Raw genomic sequence first — 14,691 nt, forward strand, 5'->3', positions numbered from 1 at the left:
TCCTCCAGGGGATATTCTGCAGCTGGGTTCTATGTCTTTTTGACACAGAGCAGGAATAAATTGAGCTCAAAATGTTTCTCAGTTTGGTAAATGCCTAAATATAATAAGATATAATCATTAGGACGGGAATACTTTTCTTTCCATAAATTAATGCATCTTGCACACATTTCATGGCATATAGCCATGTTTTCTATAACTGCATTAAATATATATATAACGCTTAATCCATCTTGGCAAGAGAATTCAGTCCTTCACTAGTGGTGTAACCATCCATCCTTTCTCATAACAAGTAGGGTAGAGCTAATCGTGCATAGCACACTTCGAGTCCAGAGTTTCAGTTGAAAAATCATCCATGTGAAACTTGTGGGATTCGTGAACATTTCATGAGTAAACTGGTCGCCATCCAAATACTTATGGGCAATAAATAATACAAGTCTGTGAATAACCAGCAGAGTGAACTCATCATGTTTATTCACAAGGGTATCAATCAGATGTTTTGCACCGTCCAACCGGCTACGATCCTGACCTACCGCATGATTTTACTAGGGTGGCTATGGCCCTTATTTTCTAAGGATATTCGAGCAAACTACTATTAGTTTAAAAATATCACTTCACTGAATCATTTATTTTGATTTCCTTTAGTTTTCAGACTGAACTACAGTGCCTCTGACACAAATGACAGAAACCGAGTGAAAAGCAGATTAAAGAAGTTCATCTCCCGAAGACCCTCCTTGAAAACATTGCAAGACAAGGGACTTATTAAAGGTGTGTTCAGTCTTACATACTTTTTTGGAGAAAAAAGTAAAAATCCACCGGTGAATTTTCCATTCTCAGTTAAATGAATAAGTGCATTGGACAAATACTTCTTAGATATGCTGTTGTTGCTGTACCTCATAAAAGTTACGCTGTTGAACTGTAAAGAGAAAGTCAACGTGCTGTTACATATCTCTCTGTGATATCCGACTACTTCAGTTTTTCTGCGTCGGTGTGCATGTGGTAGAAGCCCCCCCCCGCTCGACACAGGCACGCAGCGTACACATTGCAAACCGACACGCTGCACAACTCCATTTCTTTTTAAGAAAAGAACGTTGATATAGTTGTATATTTTAGAATTCGAAAGAGGAACTTCGGATGCTGTGCTGGCTAATTTGTTTTCTAGGGTAGGCTGGGATACTTTCCGCTCTCTTCTCCCGTTATTTTTTAAGGTCGCCAACAAAATACATTTTTAACAATTTAAAATACGTGCCAGGGAGTAATAAATGCTTTCAATCCGTGATTTTCTTCCTCCTCCAATTTCCTGCTAAGTTGGTCAGCCATCACTTTCACATATCCTTAAAAAAACATTTCTTCGATGAAACGTGTGTGTTAGTTTATCCAAGGAGCAAGAGTTTTGCTAAGAAGCTGGTAGTTAACTTGAAGGCAGTAGCATTCTGACCACTAATAATCAAGCAAAGCCACGTTTTCAAATATTGTCTGGAATAATGCTTTAAAAATTTACGCACTCCCAAATTATTATGTGTGAAACCCACAAGTGCACATGCAAATTGACTAGAAGGAGGCACTTTGCCAGCAGCCCCTGTCAATCTCTGGAGTGTGAGTTTTCCAGTGGTGTGTCAAAAATGGCAAGGGGTGTTGCTAATGTGTATTAAACTTGTCTGTCTTGAGCCAAGAGATTGACCCCAGACAGCAAAAGCTACAGCAGCCACAAGGGTTAAACACCAGCTGGGCCCCTGTGTGGAGAGAAGGAGAAGATTTTATTAATTCATTTCTTATGGCTTAGATACATGCCGAAGTGTTCGGTGCAACGTTGCTTACTGTAAGGAAGTCTTCATTATATGGAATCATTACGTGCCTTAGTGGTGGGCTTCTGCTTCTAACTGCCACAGAGACTTTAGAAAAATGTCATTTATACGTAAATATGTGTGTGTGAGGTGTGCACACTCGCACCCCAAACTTTCAGGATCTGTCCTTACGCATTCGTACTGTCTGATTTCAACACATCGGAGGGTTTGGCCTCTTTGAAGTACGCTGTGGGTTGAGGGTGGGATTTGAATGCATCATATTAGTTTGTTTCAGTTATTACAGTAATAGAGCTGTAATTTATAGTCTTTTAATTTCTGGATTTAAGGGTGGTTTGTTTTTTTTTAGTTTAATAAAGTGTGGCTGATGAATCTCCTGCGGTGTTACTTAGGGATCAGATGTGATCCCTGCTAACAAATCCAGATTCATTAGCATAACTCAAATCCATCCTCTAATATATCTCTCCAGGAAAGCCTGATGCGTTTGGTCTTGGCTACAGTTGCATTAAGCTCTTGATTCGTAAACGTAGCTTGGTTCTACCTGGGATACTCTTCCATGGATAGTGAAGACGCGTGATTTGTGACACAGTAATTCAGAACTGGTACCCAGCACGGTTTTATTACCAAACTAATGTTACCATGAAGAAAACATGTTAGTTATCTACCATGAAGTTTCATTAGGATTAGGTTTTGGCCATGCAAATGAGGCAGGATTCGTTAGCACGGCTTAATTCCAATCTACGGTAATTCTATGTGAAATGCTTATTTGATAAGGTTCCTTCATTGTCTTCACCAGAGTTTATCCCTTAATCTGTTAAAATGTTATGAAAATGCAGTTGCACTGCTTATACAGAGACCACTTTTAAATGTTAATTTTTAGGCTCACATTAGAATATTTTTAAATCACAAAATGCAACCATCCAGATTAAAACTGAAAAGCTTGCCAAATTTGGTATTATAAGATGCATCTATTTATTTTTCTAAAGGTGACTTAAATGGTTGCAGAAACCTCTCAAAACTATTTATTTGCTCGTTTCTTAAGGGAAAAAAATGTTAACCAATTTTTACAAGAAAAAATTCCTCCAGCTCTGAGAACATGCATGCTAACTTTTATCCCATAGGGAAATACTTCTGTCAGAATAGTAAATCCCTTAAAATAGGGGCTCGTAATAAAAGTGTGTCTAAAGCCTTGCAGGACATCACGGTACCGAATTTCTGACAAAGAGCTGTTCTGTGTGCTAGTGAAGAATTGATATAAATATCGGTGAAGCGTGTGGTGTTAATTACTCCAATGCAGTGGCACTGTAGGTGCTGTGAAAACCTTCACTTTTCATCAAGTGCTATTCATATTTGCCAGGGGCACTATAAAGCTCTCAAATCTATATTGATTTTTTACATTGTATGTCACATTGGAACCCAAACTCCAATAAATTTAACACGTAAATTATAGTCATGAGTAAATACGTTTTAAGGTGGTAAGTTCACTTAAACACAGTCCTGTGCTCTGTTAGTCACTGATGTGTACACACTTGGCCGGAAGACTCGACACATTTCTCCACATTAACCAAATTTGGGAATACGGGCTTCAAAATTAAATAGCAGTTTGATCTCCTGGGGTACTTTGTTCTGCCAACACTGTTATCAGAAAATCTAGAAATTATGTGATTGTCATTTAACTCTTAACAAAACTTGGTTTAAGTAGGATGTAGGAAATGCCCATGTAGTAAATAAAGCAGGTAGTTAACAAATGAGAAGAATAAGAAGTAGGAAGATAATAATCAAACGAGATCGTAGCAGACGAACGTGTAAATGTTAGTTGTAAGTTCATCTGAAAATGAAGACACGCCAACGTTCTACATGATTAAAACTTATTTTTGCCATGGCTGTCCCATTCGCTTTCTAGTTTTCTGCGTAAAAGAAGCCAGAATGGGAAGAGCACATTGGCTGCATTCATTGCGATGGGCTGGGGACTGGGGCTTTTCATGCCCCACCGAGAGCCCTGATGAAGATCGTTAGTCCTTCTCGTTCCATCTCACTCATGCTGACACGAAATATCTTTGGTCTAGAGGCATTTTGGATCATTTTCGAGATGATGTGTAATACAGTATTTTTGTGTAATGTGCATGGGCCTCTGTGCATACATGTGTTCATATATATCCACGCATACCTAGAAATAGTCAATAAGAGGCATGTTCCATGTCTGCCGTTTTAACAGTGTTATTTCGAAAATAACTGCCCTCAAATTTATATGCTAGGGCAGGGGTCCTCAGTTCCTCGGGACTGAAATATTCTCAGAATTTACAGAATCTGCACTAATATGCTAGAAAAATAATATATAAATCTTCTCTTTTAAAACTACTTTATAGTCTATAATTGAACTTTGATCTTTATGTTTGAGCTTTGTCATGATTTAATATTACCCAAAATGAATTGCCAACCTTCAACTTGATATTGGCCTGCTAACTTCCTGATTTCTGAGCCTTTCTAGCCCACAAAAAAAAAAAAAAAAAAAAAAAAAAAGCTTCTGTGAAACTGTGATTTTAAGGCTATGATGGTTGTGTTGGTAATAGACTATCACAAAATACAGTTCCAGTAAATGGTAAAAAAACATGAGTAACAACTTAACATAAATGACACTGTGGGAAATGAGGAAAATGCAGCTATGCAGCTGGCAAGAAATTAATCTATTTTTTTTGAGGGTGGATTTTTATTTTTTTTCCCCAAAAGCTAGGCACCAAAGTAACTTCATTGAATTTATTTCGTAAGTTAAGGCAAAAACCAAAACAGCATAAAAATTGGACTGGTTACAACTGTTGCGAGATGAAAATAAAAGCGACTCAATTGCTAGTGAAAGGAACTAGCTGTGATTTGGCTTGATAGCCTATAGAACAGGGCTCAGCATATGTTGGTGGTTGTGCAGATAGCAGCACAGAGATCACCAACCATTTGATTTCCAGACAAGGGAAAACATCTTTATTGTCTCATACGTCTCAATGGACCATGGAGCAGTTCAACGTAATGAGCGTAATGCTCATGAGAAGTCCAAAAAAAGTAGATTAAGACCTACCTTGGGTGTGTTCTGTAATTATTCCGGGTTATGCAGGAATTTAGCAAGTGATCTGGTGCCCACAATAACTTAGGGAATGTTCGGAAAAGTTTCCTTTCACTTGCAGGGACAGTGGGTCACAAGGGTATTTCTGTCTTTCTTTGACCACTACGTGGACACTTGGAAGTAGGTTTCCCAAACCCTGTGGATGGCCAAAAACTGGGCAGAGAGGTTCTTTTGCTTTGAAATGATGGTCAGAAATATAATTCATATAATTTTAAAATATCTCATTTTGAGAGACTTGTTTTGTGGACGACGGCAGACCCACTCTCTTTAAATTCTGGGGTGGATTTGTCCAGTTCATCTGGGCAAGACGAGCTCTTGTCCCCAGGAAAACACCATCATTTCTTAAGAGACCAGTGTCTGCAGTCTTCTCTATTTTCCCTTTTTCTGAGAATGTGAAACAAATCTGGTAGCTCATATGCCACTTAATAATAACTATTCACAAATGTAATTTTTTTTTTTTTTAAATTGATGACCACCACAGATCAACGATATATAGTAAATCTCCAAGTTAAAAGGACTGGCAATACTCCCAGCTAGCATAAATCAGGGGAGCTCCGTTGACAACCTCGCTGACTTCAGTCAGCTGAGGACCTGGCCCACTTATCGTAAAAGCGTCGTGGTGTTATTTGGAGCCCAGTCTGGGATCAGCATCATTTTAATGTCTGACTTAATATGTCTGACTCTACAGATTGAGCAGCCAGAAGAAGTCACCTTTCAGAATATGGCCCTTTCCACCCACATCCCTTCCGCCTTCCAAAAATTCCCTGCTGTGGTGCCTACTGTCCCTCTCTCTGTACCTTCCTCTTATTTCGCCTTTTCCTTCCCTTTCCCCCATTTCCCTCCCAGCATTCAAACAGATACAAAGAAAACAAATGACTTAGATGTTAATACAAAGCTCTGGCAGTCCAGGAGTTCAAATCCAGATGTAGCAGAGTTAACTCTGCTCCTGGAAGGCACTGAATTATGTAGATACAATTCACGTTTCTAAACACTTGGGCATTACACCATTGTACCTTCTCCTCTCGTGTCAGAATTTGAGCTTCTCCCCAAGAAACTGGAATATCAGCCATGCCCTTCCCTGGTTTTTTAATAAAAAACACTGAAGTATGAGTTCCTTCCAAGTGTGGCCACATCTCATCCATGTACACCAAAAACAGTTAAACAATGACATTCTCAGTGAGGATGTGGCTTTAGTGATTTTGTTTTAATTGTTTCTTTTCCAGAAGTATTGTCTCCCATAGACTAGATTTCTGCAGCTCAGAATTAGCGGCTTTGCTGCATCCTGCAAGAGCTACTCAAAAAAAAAAAAAAAAAAGAAAGGAACTCTGTCAGGCTCAGGGACAACTTGAAGCTCCCCAGAACGAGCAATTCATTGCAGCTGTAATCATCATTTTATATTATACAACTCGCGAATGTCCATTCCTGCCTCTTCTGGTCTCCCATTTTATATCCATGTGCAAAGCTGTCGCGCACCCCACCATCTTAAACAGAAAGTTTAGTGCGCAGCTATCAGGGATGTGTAATGTAAACCATACCACCAAACATATTATGAATATATTGCTCTTCTTAAAAATGCTTGTTGGTTTTTCATACTACAGTATTGACTAACTGTCTGTGTTTGATGTATGGTTTACCAGCCTGATGTAGACTTATGGTTAGAGCTTAACTTGTTAGTTCTGCTTTTGCAGCCAATTCAGAATAACTACAGATGCCCCAAGATATTAAAATTGACTGCTCAAATGGACTCAGTGTGGGAGTTTCATTGGTTTTAAATTGATAACAGCTGAAAGAGTGAATGATTAAAGCTGTATATGGGCATAGTATGCAGCTCCTTTGTACAAGCTCTTGTGAACAGAATCCACTGTATGGGAATTGCCTTTGTTCTAATAAAAGATATTTCTGAACAATTGTTAGTTTAAATTTTTAAATGATGAAACAAGAGCATTTCAGGAGCCTATAGAGGAAATAATTCCTGAGAAACTGGAATGACTCTGAGAAGATAAAGTGGATTTCTATTCAGAGGGGAGCATTTAAAGTTAAGTAGCATTCCATAAGGTGGTAATTGTGTCTATTTCCCAGGCATTTGAGTTAAATAAGCTGGATAGGAAACATAAACTGTCATAACAGGAGGTTAGGAGTGTTGTGTACATCTTTTTTTTTTTTTTTCAAGTCATAAAGAATGAAGTTTTGAAGGGCCTTATCACAAATAAATCAAACAAAGGCTTTTTTTCTTTTATCCCTTTGGGAGCAGTTCTTATTTTGTGGAAAAAGAAAAAAAAAAAGAAAAAGAAAGTTCTGGATAGTTTCCCCTCAAACTAGTTTTAAAATATGTATACACACCTATAGAAGAATAAGAGAATAATATTTTAATCTTAGTTACACATAAATCGAGTTTACAAAAGTTAGTACTTTGCCATTCCTATAATTCCTTGTTTTCAAAATCCTGCACAAACAAAGCTTAACTGAGTTTTCCTCGACTATCCCTGTGACCTCTAAGAGTGTAAATACGGCAGTGTAACTACTGCCATTCCCATGTTTATGTACAGAAACAGATCCAGCAAAAAATCAATTGACTAGAGAGAGTCACGGAGTTTGCGGTTCAGGAGTACCCAGAATTCAGAGTATTTGGATGACTCATGAGATCATGTACTTATAAATGCTCGTGGATTTCTAGAAGGGGAAACAAAAAATCCAAAGCTGTTGTGTGGTGGTGTTTTACTATAGTCTCGTTTGGTGCCCAGCAACTATTAATGCTGGTTTGCTGCCCCTTCCATTTAAGACAAAAATCCTGCGTGCCTATTTTCTAAAGAAGAGGCGTTTTAATGCTTAACTGCAGGATACAGAATGCGACTATATCCATTTGCTGAAAAGCATATAAAACGAGGTTAAACATTTTGCTGAAGATACGGAATCTGCACCCAGAAAAGAAGTAATGGACTAGGTGAGAACTGCAAAACAGTTTCCGGTCTTTTTAAAATCCTCCCCCCTCGCCCCCGGCCCGGGAACACCAAGTATTCTGCATTCAAACTGGGGTTTGAAAGAGTAACTGCAAAATAATCCTGGACGTTGGTTATAAAGGGGTTATAATAGAGAAGTTGCTGGACAGCCATGCATTAATTTTGTTTCCGTTCTTCACGTATTGCCATCTAAATGCACTGCAGTTCTTTGCCTGTTTTGCTTCTGAAATTGTTTACAAGTGTCTTTGTCCACCAAATAAGATACATTTTTACTTCTTTCTTTTTAACATAATTTACATTGGAGACCACTCCGTATTATGCAAAGAATTTGACAGGTCTTTGCTAAAATTTAAAAAACAATTAAGATGTCAAAAGAGGAAGTGCTAGTACATTTTAATCATAAATCTCTGTATATATAATTACCACTGAAGGCAGCTATAAATGTTTTATGAAGAAAATGTAACCAGACTGTGCTTTGTCAGAAACATAACCCCAAAACATGTAACAGACTGTTCGCTAATGCTTAACGCCACACATGCACACAACCTTCTTCGGTGTAGTTCTGTGAACCCAGAACTCCATCCCTTCTGCAGCCGAAACTCCGACTAACTTAAATTCAGCCTTTGATGTACTCCACCAGAATGCAGATCACGTGCATTGGGAGGTGTTGGAATAAACTTCCCTGATAAATATCAAGAAGTCCAAACTATCCCATGCACCCCACCTTGTTTCCCTGATTGTTCCCCTGATTGGGGTACTAGGAAAGAAAAGGCAAACAAGTTGCTCTTGAAACCTAAGCTTAGTAAGAAATGGTAGTGATTAACCATAGGAAAATGAAGCTCCTTGCAAAGTAGAAAATAAACAAATGGGGTTTGCCTGTTAGTGAGAAAAAGGTGCGCTGCTTGGAGGAAGAAGCACTCAAACTTCTTACGGTGGAAGATCACTGGACTGCATCGAAAGAAGCATGGCCAGCAGGTGAAGGGAGGTGATTCTGCCCCTTTGCTCCACTCTTGTGACACTCCACCTCCAGTGCTGCCTCCAGCTCTGGGGACACCAACATAAGAAGGACATGGACTTGTTAGAGCGAGTCCAGAGGGAGCCATGAAGATGATCAGAGGGCTGGAGCACCTCTGCTATGAGGACAGGCTGAAAGAGTTGGGGTTCTTCAGCCTGGAGAAGTGATGGCTCTGGGAAGACCTTATAGTGGCCTTCCAGTATTTAAAGGGGGCTACAGGAAAAATGGGGACAGACTTTTTAGTAGGGCCTATTGTGATAAGACAAAGGGTAATGGCTTTAAACTAAAAGAGGGTAGATTTAGACTAGATATAAGGAAGACATTTTTTACACTGTGGAAGGTAAGACACTGGCCCAGGTTGCCCAGCAAGGTAGTAGATGCCCCATCCCTGGAAACACTCAGGTTGGACTATGCTCTGAGCAACCTGATCTAGTTGAAGATGTCCTTTTTCATGGCAGGGGTTTTGGACTCGGTGTTGTTTAAAGGTCCCTTCCAACCCAAACTATTCTATGATTCCGTTCTATGGTGGGACTGACTATGGAGGAAATATCCAGTGTGATGGGAGCTGTAGAGGATGGCAGGACATCCTGCTGTTCTGCATGTGAGCGTGCTTGTTGGGTTTGCTGTGCAGAGCCCAGGCTTGTGCTAGAACCCTTGAGCTCTCTATACAAAAATTTTCAAAGCCTCTACGCCAATTTCCAAAATGTAGTACTCTGTTGGAATGCTATATGGAGACTGTCTCTTTGGGTAAATGATGATAGTACGCTTCTATTGTTTGAGCATTTAACTGGCTCCTATTGAGTAGTTTCTCTCATCTGTTTGATTCATTTTGATTCTAGCTGACAATGTCCCCATTACTGGTTGCTCTTTTCGTAATTTCTCAAACATATAGAGTGGAAATGAGGTGGAGGAAGCTAATTAGTAATGTGAGGAGTTTAATCTGTTTATACAAATATGTTTCAAGATCAACATTCAAAGTTACTCAAGGCTTCAAAATCATAAAATCTTAAAGGTAGCGTTATCTACTTAAATGATTATTCATCGAAGAAGCCACACAAATCACAAGCTAAACTTGGGCTAACATGCAATCCTCATCAGAAGACATCTAGTGCATTCTATTTTTTTAACAGGTAATTTGGTGACAAAAAAAAATCTGTCTTGTAAAGATGAGATGCAATTGTACTAAGTCCTAATGATGCAAAGTAAAGAAGCCTTTGCATCCCTACGGTACTCTATGAAATTCCGTATGCGCGGAAGAGACAGGCTACCTGACAATATGAGTTTCAAGGTTGGACCGTCAGTTAATATCATGCAGGATTTGGGATTCAACATGATATGGAGCTGTATCTCTAGAATAGCCTTCAGTTTCTTACGGCAAGTCCAAGCAAGCTCCAGAGACCTCCAAGCCTTAGAAATTTCAAGGTCTAAATGGTGACTGAAACATGAGCCCGGGGGAAGTATCTGAGTGCTACAGGCAGCAGGTATTGAGAGGTTTGGTCCTGGGGCAAAAGTTAACAACCGCTAGGACTCAGAAAAGATTTGTTTCCAACTTTATCCATCTTCGATAGCTGAGTTTTTAATTAACATGTAAGTTCAGAAGAGAGAAAAATCCTGCTACTAATAATATGCCTTAATGTATTTTCCTCTTTTTTTTTTTCCAAATGTAGATCAAATTTTTGGCTCCCATTTGCACTTAGTTTGTGAGCATGAGAAATCTACAGTTCCCCAGTTTGTAAGACTCTGTATAAAAGCCGTTGAAAGAAGAGGTGAGTACCTTAATATTTAACACTATTTTTTTCTCTATTAGTAATCAAAACTTTAACCTTGTAACTCTGCTCGAATTGCCAGGGTAGGCAGGCAGTTCAATTTATAATATAGTTATGAACTGAACTATATCACGTTCTGTATCTTCATTTTCTTTATATGATAAGACGCTAATAGAACCCATTCATGCTGATTATTCCTTATATTTTGTTTGACATGTTGGTTTAGTCTTTCTCTGGGCAAGCAAACACTAGACATCAATAAAATGTCAGTAACTTTCATTCTGAAGTCTCTGGTGAGTGCAATGCCAATACTTTTTTCTAAGTCCAGAACTGTATTCAACCAAAATAAATGTTATTCTAGTGTGATCATATTTTTTTTTAACACTCGCAGGTGTCTAATTTTTAGAGTTATTTTAAAAAGCCATAATATTGTGAGAATATTGGAATGAGTATTCATCCTCATTAAAAGTTTTTATTCATTTAATAAGAAGGATTTTTATGGTATAAAAAAGATGTGTTTAATTCGATTGCCTGACTTCCTTTCTTCAGAGTGTATCTTCTCTCATTGAAGGTCATTTTCTTTGGAAGGTACATGCGGTAGATGCAGAATCTTAAAACGTATTGTATAAAAATGTGAGGCTTCATCACCATCTGTTACAAGTTTACAACTTGTTCCAGGGATCTGGGGAAACATATATCTTGCAAAAGATAGAAAATTTATTTTCAGAATAAGGCTGGGTGAACCCATTGTCACTGCCATATACTGGAGTCTCAGAACAAGAGAACCAATGAAAAATAAAAAGATACTTAGACCGTTAACCACAAAGGAAAAAGCTATTTTAATTCCATCACTGTTACCTGGTTTTATAGTGAAAGGTGCAATAAAACTACCCTGGAGTTTCAAACTCTGGGAAACTCGTGCTTTAATTATATAGCAAAGGGAGCGCTGGGATATTATTATTCCCAGAATGGTTGGCAGGAAGTCAGAGAGTAACAAACTGGAGATCGTTCGGTAGGGGGAGATAGTAGCATTGGTTTTTTGGAGGAAGGCTGGAGGCTGGATAAAAAAAGAGACAAAGAAAGGGGAGAAATGTGTGAAGTGACTATTAATAGAGGAGGAATTGTGAGGAGAAATTCAGAACATGAAAAGGAAAGGCAGAGATTAGATTATAAAAATGCCACGCCACGCAGAACATGTCTAATTGACTGTTCGGTTAGGAACTTAGCACAGGTTCTCCAAAAGACGCACTAGATATTTCGTAGATGTTCTGTGGTCTCTCCAGAAGTGAGGCCAGAGGTGTCTGTGCTGCTGAACCGTAATAGAAAAATCCAAGAAACCTAACTAGATGTTTATTGTCTGTGTGATGATCAGAGAAACATTCACGGAAGAAAATGAAAATATCGCTGTTTCTTCATAGGAGTTCATCCTTCGGAGTATTGCATTATTGTTCTTGTGTTGCCTTCAAACTTGCTGTGACTTAGGGAAGTCTACCCCTTTTAGTTACTCCAGTATGTAAATAAAAGCTAATCATATGGCATGAGATAAAATTTTCATTTTATCACTGTATTTATGAGTTTATATTTGATATACAGTTTTTTCTATTATTATTTTCTTGGATTAAGATGCTTGCATTTACTCACATTCTATTTACTCAAAGTGTTGTTTTTACTAAGTTCTGGCATAAACTATCTCAGGACAGCAGTAATTTATGTGAAGCTAAGTCCAATGTTTATGCAAGCTTCTGATGACATTTTATACCGGGGTTGGTATTAGGAAGCAGTATGTGGAGGTGCCAAGTCTCCCGGCATGGCTGAGACTCAACAGATCTGAAGCCCTCCTCTTAATGGCCAGATATGCCTCCAGCCAAGATACTCAACTGCAGAGTCATGGGAAATACTTATGTACCAATTATGGGAAAGGCACATTTAATGAAAACTGTATGTTTACTTTCATAGTCTTACTAAGATGGCCTAGATACTCAGTACAGCTGGCATATTGGCTGTTGTAGAAAAGCTTTTTTTCCTATTTAGAAAATATATCATCTACACACTGTAACTGTACCAAAAATGTTACTTGCGTGCTTCGTTTAAGATAAAGGATTATTAGGCAAAAAGACCTTAGGAGACTAATCCTAAACTTTACTTACAAAACATTCATACTTTGCCGAACGGTTGTATTCTTATTTATCAGCTCATGGTTCTCATTATTATTTACCTATGGATTTTCTATTTTTTTTTAATTATTTTTAAAACATTATCAGTATGCAGAGAAAGAAAGTCTAGCAGTGATCTGAATAAACTGTATTAGTTAGTACATTTTCCTGTGTAGATGAGGTTACATACAATAGCCAACTGTAGTAATGTTCTCCCACAGATTAAAAATGTAGAGAGTGTCATTAACTGTTGGCAAGATTTCCTGTTGAGTTACACTATTTTTAAATGAATATCTGCATTGAAATCAAAGGAATATTTCTGAAATTATTTTGCTGCAACTTAGATCAGATTTTGGTCATTTATGCCCTAGGCTACTGGTCGCTTATTCACCATTGCAGGACAGAGGTGCTTTATAAGGTTTAGTCTAAAAATTCTCACACCATAATGCATATTTCTTTATCCGACAAGGATTCACTTGTTCAAGAGTGAATTCCATTTTCTCAGCCTCTTTTGCTATTTGTAGTTATCGAAATAGGACTGGGAGGCAGAAGGTCTTTCTACATTTTCTCAGCCATCTTGCAGAGATGGTACTGGAGTTTAATAGAGTCAATAAAAATGTGCCCATTCTTGTAAACTTGCAAGGCAATTGTCACATTAATTATCTTTTTTATTCTTTCTTTTTAGCAAGCTCAGGTTTTTTTCTTCATTCTTGCTGTTTTATTCATTCATTCATAATTTTTGATGAACTCCTTATGCCGAGTATTTACCGATACAGACCTGTGCAACTGAAGTCAGTGGTATCTCTGCAAAGATAGGTATCCAATGCAATATCCTAAATAGGAAAAAAAAATCCCACGTATGTGTTGTGACCTGGTGAGGCTCAGAGAATAGTTCTGTACCGTGCAATGATATTCTTTACTGTGAGGGTGGTGAGCCACTGGAACAGGTTGCCCAGAGAAGCTGTGGCTGCCCCATCCCTGGAGGGGTTCAAGGCCAGGTTGGACGGGGCTTGGAGCAACCTGGGCTGGTGGGAGGTGTCCCTGCCCAGGGCAGGGGGGTTGGAACTAGATGATCTTTAAGGTCCCTTCCAACCCAAACCATTCTGTGATTCCATGATTCTATGATTTCTAGCATTTCTTCACTTTCTACTTTTTCAAGGAGAGAAAGTTTTTCAAGGAACGGTGTATTACTTGTGTTTTCTGTACTTTGCCAGCAACACCTACCTTGGATGTACCTCAGGCTTTTCTAGGGCTAACTCTTGAATTACCTTTATCAATTTGTATTCCACGGTTTTTCTTGTTCCCGGAAATACCCAGAAATAGGTAGCCCCGATCCTGGGCTGAGCGGTGCAGCAGGGAAAGCCTGGGACAATCCTCCCAGTGTACTATAACTCACACTCTGAGCACTCCTGCCAAGGGTGGGGCCCATTGCGAGATTTTTTTGGTGTTTCTAGGCCAGATATTCTTTCCAGTCATTTCTTGAGTCGCCTATTTGTTTTGTTATCCATGACCCTTCAAAAGTGCTGGCGGGGTTTTTTTTTTTTTTTTTTGCATTTTTATTTATTTTTTTTTAAATATGTGAAAGGCATGAGTAGAACGCATTAAAAAAACAAAAATATCAGTCTGCATTGTACCTAAACAAAATGCCATCCAGGACTTCCCGTAGTAATGTTTTATCGTGTGAAAACGGTCTGATACTAAACTCTTTTCCAGGGATGATCATTTGTCTGTGTGCCTAATGACAGAGTAAATGAACGCCCCGAGCAGTCAGTATCCTAAACCTATCGAGGGTATCCAGTGTAGTTGAGGTTTTGTAAAGGAATACAGCACTAATGCTCCAGGGAAATATAATTTAACTTTCATCTCTCTTTGGAAACGTCCTTCATTTT

At 38.6% G+C, this 14,691-nt stretch overlaps 1 protein-coding gene across 1 annotated transcript in view; it reads left to right on the top strand.

Moving 5' to 3' along the window:
- Window positions 1-14,691, top strand: part of ARHGAP15 (Rho GTPase activating protein 15) — a 339,350-nt gene that overhangs the window by 196,976 nt on the left and 127,683 nt on the right. The window contains exons 10-11 of the mRNA XM_074594484.1: window positions 643-765; window positions 10,551-10,649. Coding sequence (XP_074450585.1) covers window positions 643-765; window positions 10,551-10,649 — 222 coding nt within the window. The remainder of the gene's footprint in view (window positions 1-642; window positions 766-10,550; window positions 10,650-14,691) is intronic.

The sequence above is a fragment of the Larus michahellis genome, chromosome 7 (genome assembly GCF_964199755.1).
Source record: "Larus michahellis chromosome 7, bLarMic1.1, whole genome shotgun sequence".
Taxonomy (NCBI): Eukaryota; Metazoa; Chordata; class Aves; order Charadriiformes; family Laridae; genus Larus; species Larus michahellis.